This window comes from Euphorbia lathyris, chromosome 4 (assembly GCF_963576675.1).
Source record: "Euphorbia lathyris chromosome 4, ddEupLath1.1, whole genome shotgun sequence".
Taxonomy (NCBI): Eukaryota; Viridiplantae; Streptophyta; class Magnoliopsida; order Malpighiales; family Euphorbiaceae; genus Euphorbia; species Euphorbia lathyris.
This window is the reverse complement of record NC_088913.1, coordinates 30,269,681-30,288,530: the sequence shown is the minus strand read 5'-3', so window position 1 is coordinate 30,288,530 and position 18,850 is coordinate 30,269,681. Positions and strand designations below refer to the sequence as shown.

Here is an 18,850-nt window from a genome sequence, read left to right as displayed (position 1 = left end):
TAAAGGGTTGTCCCGTGAGGTGAGGGGGTTAAATGAACAAAATGGACAACTTTAGGGGGTTGGGTATGCATTAGGCCTATAAAATGTAAAAGGATATAGTAGTACTTTTAAATATTTATGTCATATTAAATCAAAAGTTTAAGTCTCAAGATCCAAAATCTATATATAAGAAATAAAGACCAATAATTCATATATATATATATATATATATATATATATATATATATGTTATTACAAGAAATGAATACAAGTAGAAATAATAATGACTAAGGAATGTCGAGCTCTGAAGCTTGATTATTTATCTTGCTTTGCTTATATTCACCATAGAAGTAGGAAATGAAGCCCCAAATAGATAAAACAAGAGAAAGACCCTTTTCAACTCGAAAGGTCTCATCATAAATAAAAACAGCTAGAATTTCCATCACAGGTAGCAAAGCAGCCATTGCAATACCAGAAAGCAATGTGGAACCACAAAATATTACACCAATTGCTCCCATGAAGAAGCATTGCCATAGCACTGCTAAAGAAAATATAATTGTTGCATATTTTGATTTTCCAAGCTCAAATTCATTTGCCTCTCTTTCCATTCCCTGCATTCATACTCAAAAGATAAAATATGTTATTTGAATAATTTCCCTCTCAAATTAGTTTCCCAAATCAATTCGCTCAAACATGAAATCATTCCACATTTTAACCATTTTAACTTAACCTTAGTAAAAAAATAAAGAAAGAATCTTTTTGGTTTAGTTGTTTATATTTGTTTATTTTTTGTTATTGTTAGTTTAGAGCACTACTAGCCATTGACCTAGCCAAAATGTCGATCTTTGCTTTCTGACCTATTATTTGGTAATATTTTTCCCCATACCTATCAAAATTGGTGATATTCCAACCAATGTAGATGATAAATTAATAGTTTCATTAAATTTTTGTGGATCAGGTTTTTCTTGTTGGTTAAGGTTTTAACAGAACTGCTACTTATCATCCATATATGTTGATATTTCACTAAAACACTTTAAATTTTGGTTTCTAGTGAAATTTAGTTCTCGAAATTCGACCTTTTGTTAAAAAAACATTGTCTTTATAAAGCAAATTGAAATGCTACATTATTTCATTTATTACAGAAGAAATTCTATTATAAACCTTGATCTATTGGATCTTACTAATGAGCATTAATTGTACAACTCTTTTTCTTGGCTTAATACATCCTTAACCCCTTTGTACTTGTCCATAAAAGTCAATTGCCCTCTATACTTTGAAAACGTCATATTTATCATATGAACTTGCTTAAAATGTCTTATTCACTCCCAAAATCAACAGGGAGAGATTTTGGACAAGTTGAGGTGCACTTTAAGCAAGTTCAGGAGCCAATGGATCATTGTAAGCAAGTTTAGTAAGCTAATTATCATTTTAAGCAAGTGCAATGAGGTAAATAGAACATTTTCAAAGTGTAAAAGCGACATTTTACTTTTCTGGATAGCATGTTTTATTGATATGTGATGTGGTTGAATCCTGCAAGTCCACTTGTAGACCTGTAATTAGATAGAAATAAGGTCAAAGGGGGTTAGAATTCGGTTAACCCGATGCGATACGTAAGTCAGTTTTGATGGAAGAACCGAGGATGAACAAAATAGCAAATCAAAGCTAAGATGCAAGCTTAATGAATGAATTAAGTATTGTACCTTGAGATGTGCTTACTCTATTTATCTTATGATTGAGCTGTAGAAGACATTTATAAGATTAGGAGTGAGATGTGCTATATGTCACCTGTTGATAGGTGAACCTATGCCTGTATATCGATCTTTAATATCCCTTGAGCCCATTAGGCCCGTGATTTATGGGATCGAATGTGATTGCTAGAACTGGTGGATCCTTGACAGGGTCGTTGAGACTTCCCAAGCTAAGACCTTTAAGATGGGGTCGTATTGAGCAACTTCATGGTGGTGGCTCCATGTCTCGTCTTTCCTGGGTAATGGTCCGAGCTTCATACATTCCACGTGGGTGAGTTTATATTCACTCGACATCACATGTCCCCGGGTCTAACTTATTATTCTTTAGGATGAGAAAACATCAGCTTTGGGAAGCGTTATGCTTGTTGATTCCTGATAAGTTAAAAGAGCAGAATTGATCTTGATACTTTTGAATCTTTTTTTAGAAATGAGGGAGTGATAAGGAGGTTATGCGGACTTATAGTAGTTGATTTCCCGATCGGTTGGTCTACTATTAAATGCAACTGTCAAAGCATGTTTTTATGTGTTTTTAGCATCTTTCAAGTTGGCAGTTGTTCATCTCTACTTGCAACATGTTGCAGTTCACGTTCTTTAAGGAGGCATGCTAGGAGCAGTTAATTCTCTTTGATCACTACGTTTTAGTAATGATGATGCTCATCATTTTGCTTGCTTTGTGAACAATTTAAAAGGATGAAAGTGTTTGGTGAGATTCTTTCACTCTCTTCTTATCTGATTTCTTACTGCCTCTTTTTATTCTTCTTCTTTGGACATTCAAGCATATTATTAATCTCTCTGAGTGCTCTTCTAGCTTTTTTTGGTCTCAGTCCCTATCGGTTCTTAGCTGCTTGGATGTGTTAGTGGAGCCGACCTTATCTTTTAGTAGTGGATTTAGCATGTGGGCCTCCCATATGTAGAAATCCTTTGCCAAGTCATCGGGTCCTTGAAGGTTCGGGGCCTATTGGTGGTCAATTCCCATGATAGCTCTTTATTGAGGCAATTAGTAACCATGATGCCAACTATTCCCTCCACTTTTAGTACCTTGACCTGAATGGCTTCTTGCTGGAATCACTCCACTTTATCCTCTAGAGTTTTATTTTCATGTCTGACTAGATAGTTGAGATCTTGTATGGTTTTTCTCTCAAGGATGTTCGTCAAGAGCCCTGACATCTGCTTGAAACTACTAATCGTTCATATGCCAAACTGCTCGTACTAGTAAGAGGCAACATCATTCAGAGGAGGGAAAAAGGTGGCACATCACAACATTAGTTTCCGTGCTAGTATCCATATCAAGTTTGAAGTTTTTAATGTGAGTAGTAGGGTCCCATGTCACATTGTACTCTTTCAGCAATGAATATTTTAACCCTTTTGGCATGGGATCGATCATGATCTTCTTATATAATGGTATTTCTACCTCTATCATATAGGACGCTTTTAGTCGATCACTACTTTAGTAATTGTGCTTTTGAGCTTATCCAATTCTTTTTGGATCGCATCAAAATTAGGCTCAGAATTCTCACCTTTTCCCGGGATGTTCCTTTCCTTGGGCGCCCATAAAATCCCAAGTCTTAGGCTCAACTACCTTTTCTTGGCTGACAGATTAGGACTTGGAAATCTATGTTGGTCCTCTTATATTTTATTCTGGGGTCCTATTATACAGTGAGGGTCACTTTTTTCCTCTTACCCGGGTCGATATCTTGGTGGATTACTCATTAGCGTTCCTTGCATTTCTTGTAAGGGGAGTTCTAGATATATGGCGTGTTATTGGGGAGTATTCTCTTCCCCTTAAATGTATGATAGATCCCCTTAGTCAATTTCTCAATGATCCGTCTCGATGATGATGACAACTTCTAACAGTGTGGTGTCCGATATAAAAAGTTGTATTCTCCTATTTTTCATATATATGATAGTTTCTTTTACTATCTTTGGCTTCTCTTTGACTTCTGCCATTTGGATGGCGTGCGTTTGTCGCATTACGATGACGATGTCATGGACATATTTGAGGTTTTCTATAAGTCATCAATAGATTGCACCTAAGAACCTTGGCTATTGTGGCTCTAAGGCTTTAGTATCACCCGGCATTTCCAGAGCTAGATCGTGATCAGCCTAAAACTGTCAGCGTACTTCTTCTTTCGCCGCTCTCTAGACTCTAGATATGGGGACTACACTAGAGGATATGAGTTGGATGGAACTGCTCAAACGAATCATTGATATGTTTGTTCCACGCGCACATCACCAATTTTATATGGTTGAATCCTATAAGTCCACTTGTGGACCTGCAATTGGATATAAACATGGTCAAAGGGGGTGCGGAATCCGGTTAACTCACTCTGAAGCCTAAGTTAATTTTGAGGGAAGACTTGAGATAAACACAACAGTAAATCAAAGCTAAGACGTAAGCTTAATGAATGAATGAATTAATGTACTTTAAGATGTGATTACTCCATTTATATGGTGATCGAGATGTAGAAGATGATTATACGCTTAGGACTAGGATGTTCTACGTGTCACCTGTTGATACGTAATCGTGTGCCTGTATATCTGGATTTGATATCCCTTAATCTCACTAGGTCTGTGATTTATGGGATCAGGCATGATTATTATAACGTGTGGATCCTTGATGGTGCTAGGACTTCCCGAGCCAAGACCTTTATGATAGGGTCATATTGAGTAGCTTCGTGGTGGTGACTCCATGTGTTCTCTTTCCCGCGTGATGGACCAAACTTCGTAAATGCTACATGGATGAGTTTATATTCACTTGATATTAGTAGGCATCTCCTTTTTCTTTAGTTGAGTTCATTGCAACCGATCCACTGTTAAACATTTCTCTCATTGAGCACATCTTAATAAAGTTAAAACATCTTATGAAATCAAAGGTTAATTAGTAGCCAAATTAATATGCAAAAACTTGAAATTGCAATTAGCATGAGAGAGAGAAAAAAGATCGTAAAATCGTTGTGAAGAAGCATGTCAACGCCACAAAAAATAGTAGAAAAGAAGACATAACCATCGACTAATATAATTTTCTACCTGTAATATATTAAATGTTAGTCATCACCGACTTGAATTCTTTAGAAATGATAATAATTTTGTTCAAATTTTCTGTCAGATAGATAAAATTGATCTTAGTTAAAAAAAAATATTACAGGAACTATTTTTTTTTTTTTTATCATTTTACATGTTAGGAGGTAAATCTTATTGAATTAAAATAGATGACATAATTAAATAAACTTTATTTTATTAGTTATGAAACTAAAAAAAACCATACAAGGACGTAATTGAAATTTACTCACATCACCTCACTCCACTCAACTCTGACTTCGATTATGTTGCTCACTTATTGAGCTTTGTTTTTGCTGCATACACGCAAAACCTCAAACTCTATTATTACTTGGGATTATTTTGGATCACTAGTGACTAACTTATATACAGACCACAAAATCAAATATTTTTTTATGGCAATCGTAGATATTTGTCTACCTATAATAATTGAATAATTTCTATTTCTACATTATTCTGTGTTATTTTTTTCTTTCAATACTCCATTCAACACCGACTTTTTAATATTTCGTACTTGCTTGACATTCCGATGTCTTCAACACCGAGATTTAGTAAATATATCTGCAACTTGGTCTTCCATCTTCATATATTGCATTTTGATATCTCATCTTTCTCTCGTATGAAATGATAATGCATTTCCATATGTTTGGTTCTTGCTTGGTTAATTGGATTCTCAATCAAGCATATTGCTGACTAGTTATCATACTATACTATACTTGTATTGAGTAATCAACTAGCTGGTGAAGATCCTTCGGGAGTTGTATTGGCCAAGAACATTATTTATGAGTTGCATTCATTGCTTCTCTATACTTTACTTCAGTTCTCGATAGAGAAACTATAGGAGAGAAACTATAGGTTGTCTTTTGCTGCACCAAGAATTAGGTTCTAATCCAAGAGTAAAAACATATCATATAGTTTAATCCCTTATGTCACAATCTCCAACATAATCATCCTAATATCCACGTACCTCACTCTTTTTTTTGTATATGATACAATAATCAATATTATACCTTAGACATATCGTAGAATTATTCGAATAACTTCTAAATCAGGATTCTTTATATTATGCATAAATCGACTCACTATACTTACTACATATGATATATCTGGTCTTGTCAGAGTGAGATAAATTAAGTTTCCAACTAGTTGTTTATACATGGTAGCATGTTACAAGTCCTTTCTTTCACGGAGCATAACTTTGTGTATACCTATACTAGAGCTGTAATAGGCTTCTAACTCAAGCATTCCAAACTTCTCCAACAGATCCTTACTTGTGCTTACTCAAGAAAATTATTTCCTTCGAGCACTCAACTTCAAGAAAAAGAAAATGATTTAACTCTCTCAAGGATTTCATTTGGAAACGTATCAAAAAAATTGGCTTTGACTTGATGAATCTCAACAACATCATCAGATATGATGATAAGGCCATCTAGATTAGCTAATATTATAGCCAACTTCTTACTTTGGACTTATACGAACAAACTAGAATTAGTTGGCGCCATCATATAGCAACTTTGAATTAGGAACTATGCTATCTTCTTCAGTTTGCATGCATATCTAAGATGACCCTTGCTTTCGAATCCTTAAGGTTGGTCTATGTATATCTCCCAATCCAGTTCACCATGTAAGAAATCATTCTTTACATCCATTTTCCACAATTTTCAATCTTTACAATCGACAAGTGCTAGTAAAACACATATTGTGGTGATCTTAGCAATTGGACTAAATGTCTCGTCATAGTCCAAACCATACTTCCGCAACCTCGAGCCACCAATCGAGCTTTGTATCTTTCAACGGATCCATCTGGACACTGCTTTGCTTTATAAACTCATTTACAGGAAATTGGCTTCACATCTTTAGGTTTGGGAACCAAATATTATGTTTCATTCTTTTTCAAGACATCTATTTATTCTTCCATAGCCTTTCTCCACTCCTTGTTTGAACCTTCCGCCATTTCTCTATCTCGTGGTATTTCAATCCTTCCTCTTTCTATTGCTAAATAGTGCTTTATCTCTATCATTGGTTTAAACTTCAGACATTTGTTTGTACAGAGCCTATTGATTAGCCAAGATTCTAATTCATTTAAATTTTTCTTCATAGCCCATTCATGGGATGTTGTGACAAGCACGTTAAATTCAGGATGCAACCCATGGACTGTGATTCATATTCACTCGCGTCATATCTCGTTGCGAATCGACAATAACTTATTCTCGAGCTGCTGGAGATTGGCATCATTTGCTCTTGCAAATAAATCCGCCAAGAGTGTGTCATGCTTCTTTAGGGGGTTTCACATCCTTGAAGCGTTCCAGCGAATCGTCCTCCACCGAGAATGATAAAGCATGCATTGCTTTACCACTCCTGGCCTTCCACTTTTTAAGGTCATTTTATTCTGTCGGAGGTGTTGTTTCATTGCATCCAACGATCTCTCATAAATCTTGAATGCGAATACTCTAAGTACTGTAATTATTATTGTTAAGTTTTTCAAGAGTGTTTACCGATATAGACACATTAATCATGATGACTTGGTTATTTCTTTTAATAAACAAACTAAGTTTGGTCCTAGACCAATAATTTTGATAGCCCCAAACTACGTGCTAATAATACCCCGTACAATCTCGAATCTCAAACTCTCAAAGCACTCGATGACCGGTTCCTAACCATTTGTTCTGACACAACTTGTTAAATTAAAATACAGAACTTAATTGAATAGAATTTATGAATCTAAAAAAAACTTTACAAGAACTTAGTTAAGCTTTATTCACATCAGCTCACTTCACTCAACTCTCACTTCGATTATATATGTTGTTAACTTATTTACCTCTGTTTTTGTTACACAAAACCTCAAAGTCTATTTATATACTAAGTTGGAATTATTTTAGATCACCAAATTATGCCGGTGACTAACTAAATAAAGACTACAAAATCAAAAAATAAAAAATAAAAAAATTATGACAATCGCTACTACAATAATTGAATAATTTCTAGATTATTCTCGGTCTATTTTTTTCATACATGTGTTAAATTGTGTTAGTACACATAACATTTTGGCTAATTTATTATTAAAAAGAATTGTGTAAAGAAAAAAAGTTATTTTGACATATTAACCCTAGAAAGTTGAAGTGCAAATAAATTTTTGGTTCTATGTATTTAATAAAATTTTAACTTTCACCCCCTAAATTTTAAATTAATGAGATTTAGCCCACAAATTTTACAAATTTATAATTTTTGGTTTGTGATCCGAAAAAATAGATTTTTTTTTTTTTTGTTAAAACATTGTCTTTATAGAAAAAAATGGCCATGCTATAACCTAACCATTTCATTCATTACGGAAGAAATTCCATTATGATTCTTGATTTATTAGATTGTACCAAAAAAATTTGTTAGCTTAATACGTCCCTAGCCCTTTTTGTAGTTAAAAGTCACTTACACAAAACATGTTATTTACAAAAAAGTCACTTACACAAAGCATATTTACTTTCTAGAATTTTTTTTAAAGGATAAGGTAACAAAATAAGTTAAAGGTTTTTTAGAAGATATTAATTTCGATTGTACGTATAAAATAGTATCAATGTAGGTTACGTTTCAAAAAGATAGTTAATTTAGTTTCGATAACACATGTCCCTGTTAAGTTCTATCGGTATGCAGAGACATAAATAAACAAGTTTAAAAGGGTAATATTAGGTTTCAAAAACTTGAAATTGGAAGCAGTAATAATAAGAGAGAAAGAAAGAGACCGTAAAATCGCTGTGCAGAAGCATACCAGTAGCAAAGAAAGACATAACCATCTGCATCTCCATGACCAAAGTATATGTAATATTCTGATTTGCTTTCTTATAAACAAGTTCAATAGCTGGAAGCACAAATCCATAAAGAGCAGAAGCAACAACTGTCATTATAAACCCCATAAAATACTCTCTATTCGATTCATTATTCGGCCGATCAGAAGAAGAATGAAACGCCAAAATCACAGACCCTAATGACAACAAAAATACAGCATTTATGCTATAAGATGTGAACTTTTGCTTAACAAGAAGAAAAGCAAAACCAGCAGTAAAACCTAACTGACTCGCATATATAAGGCCAGATGTAGTAATCGGAAGACGAGCAACACCATAGGTGTAAAGAAAATCGTCTAAGCCGGTGAGAAGGCCAAGAACAGCAGAAGCTAAGAATATACGAGTGGTGATGTAAAAGAGTTTAGTCTGTGAACCTGAATTGTCTTTTTTCCGGCGATGTAAATATGATATGAAGAGAGAAAGTAACATAAATGGAAAACCAGCAGTTTCCATAGCACTTGATATCCAAACACCATTTCCTCCTTTCAAGAAGTAGAGGCGCATTACTAGGGGACCTCCGGTACCACCAAGGAATAGTAATATGCAATTCAGTAACAGCAGGAGTTTCTTAAACGATTTCTTCATTTGGTCAAGAGAAGAGGAAAAATAGTAGTAACAAATAGAATTGAAGTGCATCAGAATCTGAGCACATTATAATGAGTCCATTTATGGGGAGTTCAAAAATGGTAGTGTGGGGAAGAGCTCACAAAATTTCAATCATAGTGGAAGATGTAGTCCCCATTTGATTTGATTCATGTTTGATGTTATTTCAATATTTTTTAAAGTGGTTGAAATAATTTAAAGTGGTTAAAATCTACTCCCTCCGTTATATAATTGTCGTTTTGAGGAAAAAAATTGTTTCAAATTATTTGACGTTTTACACTTTTGAATGAGCATTAAATGTGTTTTTTTCAACTTTGTCCTCATATAATGAGCAGAAATAAATTTGTAGAGAAATTTAAGCATTAATTGCAAAAGGGTAATAATGTAATGTTTAACTACTTTTTAGGCTAATTAATAGGTTTCTTAATATTTATGTAGAAACCTTAAAAGATAATTAAAATGAAACAGTGTGAGTAAAGTTTATAAGAAATTCATCATTAAAAATAAAAATATAAAAGTTATATATTTTTTAAAAATTAGCATTTGATTTATAATAATACACAAATGTTTACTTCTTTTTAGCATATAATATACAAAAACAACAAAATTTTAGAGTGTTGGAAGCTAAAAAAATTTGTGGAATCCTAACGGGTTGGATTTAGAAAATGCCCTCCAACTCCATCAAGTTGACTTTGGTCGTAAAGCTAAAATTAGCTCACTCATATAAGTTTAATTCTGCCAACCAATACTATCCAAATAGTGGCTAAAAACTTGTTTTAAGAATTTAAGGGAATAAAAACGCATAAAAAGAAGAAAGTTAACGACCAGAGGAAAACGGATTAATAGCTTGTTGATATTTTATGAACAAATGAGAGTCATGGGTGCTAATAATTTAATAGTTGATAGAAATATTTAGGTTTTTAGCTGAATAAAAGGACCGTTCGTAAATTGGTTGAGCATAATCCAATATAGAGAAAATGAGGCTAGGATTTATCTTAGCCTCTCTCTATAACGTCTAATCCTATAGTGAAAGGCTACCTCTCTCTCACTCTCTCATCTGCGTCACCCCTCTTTCTCTATCTCACTATTATAGTCGCCCTTAGTTCGTGCATCGGTCGTTTTCTTTCTCAATTAACCTCGACGTATTTGAAGCGTGACTGATAATACGAAAGTCATGGTGATCCATACTTCTTTTACAAATCACATTAGACGAATCCCCGCTACAAGAGGTAATTCAATACATGTATAGAATATGTGGTATTTTATCATCCATTGCTATCAGAGACACAAATCTCGTGTTTTGTCAATTTTGAACATTGAATATGGAGAAAAACATAGTTTTTGCATGTTAGGATTGATATTTGTATTCGATCTATGTTTATTGGCATGAATAAGTGTTTTTTTACGGTTTTTGGTGAAAATAGCACTAGAATCGCACAAAACTCTCTATTTTTGTGATTTAAGGTTTTCAGATTTGGAATTGACGGGTTTCAGTCTTCACTGAGAGTGTGTGCGTTTAGAACCCTAGTTTGTGTTGTTGTTTGGATAAATGAACTTCACCAACGTCATTAGTTTCTGTCAGTTTTTAAGCCCCCAATAAAAGAAGAAAGCTCGTCCACCAAACAACTTTTTGGACAAAATCTCAACTACCAATTAGACTCGCCATAACTTACTTTAATAAAGCCCAAAATCAGTAATTGGCTACTTGTAAACAAAATAGCCAAAATATACAACAAAAGATGACCTACACTGAGGTATAGACTATAGACAGTCTGATTCTCAAATATCACAATATTACCCTCTCAAACAAATAATTATATAACCCTCACTTACTTGTATCCATATTTTAATTTTGCATCCATCAATTGGTAGGTTATTTGTGAATTATTCATATTTTCTACTAATCAAATTTAAAATGTAGTCAGACATTGATAAGTTTTGAAAAAAAAAAAAAAAGTAAGAAAATATGGTGTCACACAATATGCTCTGTCATGTACCTTGCATCTTCTACGCAACCGCTTATCTTGATCCAACAGTCTCTCTTCTTTAGCCATACGACTACTAGGATAGACGGTGGATATCATTCTATGTAACTGGAAGGTACCGTTCGCATCTTTAAAAAATATTCATTTCTTCATATTAGACGGTTCCTATAAGTTATAAAAAATGTTTTCATAAAATATCACTTAGGATATGAAAGGGTAAAGTAAATATGCACTTCTAAAAAACGATACAAGCAAATTTGTACCTTATCCCTTTTAGGGGGTGTTTGGTTAAGTAAAATTAGACTATGGAATGGGAATAGGAATGGAGTATTCCCTTTGCTAGTGTTTGGTTAAACAAATATAGCTTGGGAATGCAATTCCCATTCCTCCAACTATGAGCACCATTGATTCCCTCTCCCCCACACCTCAATCAAATTTCATTCCCATTCCTATTAATTTTTATTTTGCCAACATAACCTACCACTACCCACGTTTCAATACCATTTTTTTGTGTGGATAAAACGTTTTAATACAATTAAAATTATACTTATGTTACAAGTTTTATATATAATATAGACAAATGTTTTTTTATATACAAATGGGTTTATTATATCAGGTTATAATACAATTTTACCTTGATAAAAGAAAAAAATTTCACTAACAATCCATAAATTTATTTTCTCGATAATTTATATTTTTTATATTTATTTTGATTGAAATTATAATAATTATTATTTTAACTATTTTTAATAAATTTTATATTCATTCCGATTCCGTTCATTAAAGAACCAAACAATTTGAAAATGAACCAGATTCCGATTTCGGATTAAACCAAACATATTAAATAAATAGTCATTCCGATTCTGATTCCGCCACATTCCGTTTCCGATTCCGTTTCCGATTCCGAAGCTTATACCAAACGCCCCCTTAAAGATGCTTATTGCTAAATTTGATATTTACCTTCAAATTTCATCAATGGAATTCAATTTTAATAATTTCAACAAGTTGCAACAATCCTAACTTAATAATTGAAATGGCTCATTCCAAAATCCAATCAAATAAATTTAATGATTGAAATTAAATTATTTAAGAAATAATTAATTAAACTTTAAATTTTACTTTTAGTTAATAATCAACCATTCAAACTTTATTGTGAATAAATCATTTGCACTGACTTATTTGTATTATAGTGTCTTAATTTTGCATATTGGTCAATGCAATCATTATATAAAGACCATAAACCACAATAATATCATAAATCCTAATAAGATCACACTATAAGATATAAGATAGATATTGCAAGATTTAACTCAATATTGAAAATAGAGAGTGGTTGAACTATATTAATAGAATGTCTTTCTAATGACGGGTAAATTTCATCAATAGTATACAACATTTGCGCTATTTCATATTTTAGTGTATAACTTTCAATTTGTCTCATTAACATGTACGAACTTATAGATGACCTCACACTTTAGTGTATAGCATGTAAAAATAACCGATCAAAAAGTCAAAATTTGACCACCTAATATAAAATTACTTCTATACCCTCTTCTCCCCCCTCCCTTTTTCCTCCTTCCCCTTTCCTTTTCTCTCTCTAACTTCTCTCTCTATCTTGTTTCTCTTCTTTTAATCTTTCTTCATCCTTCCCCTTTTATGTCCCAGATAATTATGTCCTTCCACCAGTAATATACAGACATAAAAAAATAACCATAAAAAGAGTGATTATGAGCTGCTTCATTATATACCTGTCTCGCAAAATTAGCTCCATTTGTTTCAAATCAAGAGTCTATATATTCTATGAGTCAATAAAAATACGTAAATGAGATTATAATTGATCCTGATGGAAGTGAACTTTTGAAAGTACTAATGGAAGGTAAGAGCTATCCTATGAGTTCACATGATTATAATGCTTCGTTAACGGATTCAAATGGCGAATACAACATTGTCTTTTTAGCATTGCCAACGGAACACTAGCATGGAATAAAACCTGAAGGTGTTTGCAGCTACATGATTTTGTGATATAAAACTAGTGTAGGTTTTTCCAATAATTTTTTTTTTAAGTTCAACAGGCATATACATTCATTGTTGATATTCGTTTAAACCGTCATTTCCAAGAAAGCTTCTATGCATTTCTCCTTGAATATTTCTTAGCAACTTCCATTATTACAATGTTGATATGGTTACTATATATGTGAAGAGAAAACAATTGAAGGAATATAAAAATGTATATTAGAAAAGAAGAACAATGTTCTGAACCATCACAAGAAACTCAGAAAAATACTTGTGAAAAAATTAAAAAGGATTCCTGAAAGAGGAGATTACGATGGATGAGGCAGGGATATAAGATATTATTAAATAAGTGCACATATTCCTTTACGCGTGAGATATAGAAAATCAATCCAACAATTGGAAATTTGTAAAGAAGCCATCTTACATAAAAATGGGAAGGAAAAGAAAGATTAAATGAAGATAAATAAGGTAAAGAGAGAGAAGAGTTAGAGGGAGAAAGGGTAAGGGGAAAGGGGAAGAAAGATTAAATGAGAGAAATAAGGTAGAGAGGGAGGAGTTGGAGAGGGAAAGGAAAAAGGAAAAAGGGAAGGAGGAAGAATGAGGGTACAGAAGTAATTTTATATTAGTTGGTCAAATTTTGACTTTTTGACCGGTCAAACTGCTGACATGGCGCGTTGACTTCGCATCGACCGATCACTTTTTTACTTGCTATACACCAAAGTGGGAGGTCACCTATAAGTTCGTACATATTAGTGAGACAAATTGAAGGTTGTACACTAAAGTGTGAAATTGCACAAAGATTGTACACCATTGATGAAATTTACCCTTCTAATGACTGTAGACACATTTTGAAACCCTAAAGCCCAAAAAATGATAATTGGGCTAAGACGAGCAATATGTACATGTAGCCAAAATGATAAACACAGTGTCTTCAAATTCATATCTAGCCAAAATGGAGTTTACTTGTAGCTTGCTGCTTTGCTGAGTTTCGATGAATTGCCCATATTTCATGCAGCTTCATGATTTCTACTAGACCTGGCAATTATCGTGTTCGAGTCGTGTTCGTGTCGTGTCGTGTCATTTCGGGTTCGTGTCAAAAAGAGTAAACCCAAACCCAACCCAAAAACTTTCGTGTCAAAGTCGTGTTAACCTGTTCGGGTTAGTGTCGATTTCGTGTCGTGTTTTCGGGTTACATGTAATTTTTTTATGCATATATATTAATAATAACTCTTAAAAATATAAGAAGATATGATACTGTTTTTAAACATTTTATATCATTTTTAGATTAGTATGTAAACAATAATTATCGAAAAGTTCGATAATATCATATTAGAGGGTCATGTCATGTGTTTATAACAATTTAGGAAATTCAAATTAATATTTGCAATTAATAATTATAATTTTATTATCTTTATTAATAAAGTGACATAAAAAACATGAGAGAATATAACAATAATTTTCAATATCCGTGTCATTTCGTGTCATTTTCGGGTTCACATATCAACACTAACCCAACCCAAAAATTAGCGTGTCAGTTTCGTGTCAACCCAAAAATGACCCATTACCTATTAAGCTCAACACTAACACTAAAAATCCGTGTCGTGTTCGTGTTGTGTAATCGGGTCGTGTGTCATTTTGCCACCTCTAATTTCTACTGATGGTCCATGCACCATGGCTATGGATATTCTCGTAGCTCTATTATTCACCACTGCTCAATGCACAATACTCTTGTACTTCCCATTACTCAAAATCTACAACCAACAATATCAAAACAATAAGCACCACAACAATTAGTCATGAGAAACTTAGGATGTAAATAAGCAGTGGTGGAGCGAGACCTTAGAGGTTGGGAGTGCAAATTTCAAGCCCAGTCCATAAGAGCTAGCAAAATTATTTTTTCCTTTCACAAACTAAAACAGCATCGACTGAGGAAAAAAAAACACTTAGCCCGTCAAAGGCTATAAAACAACCTCGTTTTGGCCTGTAAATGGGCAAAAAGGTAAAAGCAACCCAATTAACGGAGCCCAATTATTCCTGCAACTTTTTTGGCCCTGGCCTTTTTTAGTTCAAAATGAGGGTAAATTACACCAATGGTGTACAACCTTTACCCTAAATTACACTTTGGTGTATAGTCTTTATTTTGTCTCACTAATATGTACGTACTTAGAGGTGACCTTCCACTGTGGTATACAGCTGGTGAAAATGACCGGTCAAACTAAGGTCAACGCGTCACATCACCATTTTTAACTCTTAAAAAATGAATTGTAGAACCCACTAATTAAAACTTACTTTTATACCCTTTTCTTTTCCATCTCCAAACCTTTTCCTTTTTCATTTAATATTTTTTCCTCAACATTTTCTTTCTCTCTCTACTTTCTCTCTCTACTGTATATTTTTTCCTCTAACTTTTCTTGCATATGAAATCTTTGCTTTAGAAATTTCGATGTTGGAAGTAACCCAATAGCTTCAGAAATTGAATCCTAATTTGAGGGGAATTTCATCTTCCTTTTTAATATAAAATTTATGCCAAAACCGAATTTAGAATAACCAGAAAATCAAACCCAAGCTCCATGGTTCTGCAGTCTCCAAGCTTTTGTATTTGGGTTTTTAAATCAATTATAATTTTAATTGTATGGGTTTGTTGAGTTGTTATTTTTTTCCTCTCGATAAAAGCTTTCGATCTTAAAGGTTTATATTGTAAAAACTTCTAGTACCTTGTCTCCCCTTGGGTAAAACGAGTCTTCAGGAGCTGTAGGAACGAATCCTTACCCAGAACCGACAGTTGAACCAACGAAGCCTATGGGATTTAAAAACAACAATCCAGCCATAAATATGAGAGAACTCCATGGCATGGACACAAGAGCAGCAACAATACCACTCAGAAGGCCCAAACTGTTGGTGATTTTGAGATCAGAGGCTTGGGCACAGGCATAAGAACAGATGCCAAGGAAGACACTCTCACATGAATTACGATTAATAATCTCACCTTTTCTGGTTTCACGGACTTTTTGTAAAGGAACCCAAACCAAGAACGGAAACAGAAGCCAACTCTTTCCAAATGGCGTGAATGTTAGTGGATTGTAAAGTGTTGAAGTAATTGAAAGGGTTTTGTTTGAATCAATTGTTTCAGGTTAGGGAGGAAGATGATTGTATCTGAGATTTAAATTGATGAAAATGTTAGATCCAGAATGAGGAAGAAAGAAAAAATGGAGAAGAGAGAGAGAAGAGAGAGAATGTCCTTTAATGGTTTTAGAAGAAATCCATTAAAGGGTATTTTAGTAATTGGGTATGGTTGAAAACATTGATCGGGCATTGACCGGTCATTTTTACCGGCTATAGGAGGTCACCCCTAAATATGCACATATTCGTGAGATAAAATTAAGGTTGTACACCAAAGTGTGATTTAAGGTAAAGGTCAGGGCCGGTCCTAGGCCTAGGCCTGGGGTGCCCTGGCCTAGGGCCCATGGCTGTTAGGGGGTGCAAAATTTTTATTATTATCTATATTTATATGTAAATCACAATGTGGGCGACTATATACCGCCTCTAAATTTCGGTTCACCGCACCCTATTGACCATTTTGCCCTTCTCATTATTTCAAACAAGAATTTTGAAAATTCCAAATCCTCTCTACTTCTTTTCCGTTTTTAAAAAACCGACCTAAAACGAGATGGCACGAAAAGTAGGCATCGACAAAGGATACATGTGTATTACGGTAAGTTTTTCCGTTCAAATAATTAACGAATTAGTGATTTTTAGGGCTGAAAATCGGGATTAAAATCCCAGAATTTGCACCAGGCGGGTGCGATGCACTTGTTCCACCGTAGGTGGAACAAGTGCGCGACGAACGATCCACCGTATGGTGGATCGCACGGCGCACGCGCTCCACCGTAAGGTGGATCGCGCAGCGCACGTGCTCCACCATACGGTGGATCGTTCGTCGTACGCGTTCCACCTAAGGTGGAACGCGTATAAGACATGCGCTCCACCTTGTGGTGGAGCGCACGTCGCGCCCGTTTGGCCTACGGGCCAAACGTTTGCGGCGCACTAGTCGGCCCTATGGCCGACTGGTGCGCCGCACCCGTTTGGGCCTTAGGGCAGGTGGTGTAAGCCACCCGCCCAGGCCAAAAAGGGCCAAATTTTGATTTTTTTTTAAATTTGTACGGACCGAGCGTAGGCAGACCCGAACATATAAAAAAAAATTATGGTAAATTGAATATAATAAATAAATCATATTACAGGATCAGGCGGGATCTGACCCTAGACACACGTCTTCACGTCCTGTTACTGCATCTGCTCGGCGGGAGCGGGCGGAGCAGCAGCGGTTCATGGCGGACGCCCGGAGGGCACATGCAGCACAGGCGGAGCGTGCTGAGGGACAGGATGAGGCGGCTGATATAGAGATGGACGGAGATGCCTCTATCCATCATCCTAGTTCTGATACTATCCCCATACATCGTGGCATCGTGACGAGGGGTCGAGACGGACGATTTTCTTCTACCGCAGCATCTTCTTCTGGTAAGAGAAATTTAAAAATGTGCTTATTTGTATTTGTTTTAATCGTGATTATTGGAAAATATACCAAAAATTTAATGTAAACCGTTTGCTGTAATTTCAGGTAGCAGCAAGCGATCGAGGAGTGTTATAGAGGATGACTAGGTTGTGAAGGACCCCGTACCCAGGGGTCCATTTGATGGTGCTGTGATCCCGAGCTTTCTGGGACATGTTGCATGTGCTATCTGGGCCGGTCAGGATAGGGGCGTCCTTAGGTGTCATACCAGATCAGGGTATTGCTCGAAGCTGAGATCATGGTACAGTTATTCTTCCAGGACGATTCAGTCGCGTATCGAGTCATCTGGCATGTTCCATTTACCTGGTATTATGCACAGTCACATAGATGCTGCTCTGATCACGGCATTTGTAGAGCGGTGGCAGCCAGACACGTCATCATTTCACATGCCATTTGGCGAGATGACCATTTTGATGCATGATGTGTGGGAGATATTGCGCATCCCCGTAGATGGTGCCATGGTGACTGCTGATGCGAGTATTGATGAGCTTAAGGAGTGCGTGATGGATTTGTTTGGGATGACTCGGGTTCAGTTAGATGCCCGTCATTATTCTTCTAGTGGTATACGAGCCGCTTCCGTCATGGAGCACTGTGGAGGTGATCGGATTCCTGAGACCCAGGCTATAGCTTGGACGTGGCTGATGCTCGGTTCCACCTTGTTCGTAGACAAGAGTGGTGATCGCATCCGACCTTCTTGTCTGTTAGAGGTGCAGGACTCGGCAGCTGGAGCCGTTGGACTTTCTTGGGGATCAGCTGCACTAGCATATCTATACTGTCATCTTGGTATTGCTACCAGAGGAGATTGCGGGCAGATGACGGGTTGTATGACATTGCTCTAGTCCTGGATTTACGAGTATTTTCCTTGCTTCAGGCCACATCGAGAGGCAGTTACAGTTGACCCGGATCTTCCTAGGGCTTCATTGTGGCCATCTATATCGATGGAGAAGAGCGATGAGCGGCTGAGAGCATTTCGTGCCCGGCTTGATGTGTTGACAGCAGATGAGGTATACTTGCTATATAATTATAAATACTGTTCAATTAAAACAAATTTGTATTACTTGT

General features: G+C 35.3%; 1 protein-coding gene across 1 annotated transcript; it reads right to left on the bottom strand.

Annotated features, from left to right (window-relative positions):
• Positions 1-240: 240 nt before the first annotated feature.
• Positions 241-9,272, bottom strand: LOC136225846 (purine permease 1-like). Its single transcript, XM_066013973.1, has 2 exons — positions 8,519-9,272; positions 241-590 (listed from the first exon to the last, which is right to left on the bottom strand). The coding sequence occupies exons 1-2, from the start codon at positions 9,254-9,256 to the stop codon at positions 267-269; spliced, it is 1,062 nt and encodes a 353-aa protein (XP_065870045.1). The 5' UTR covers positions 9,257-9,272; the 3' UTR covers positions 241-266.
• Between the last annotated feature and the right edge of the window lie 9,578 nt (positions 9,273-18,850).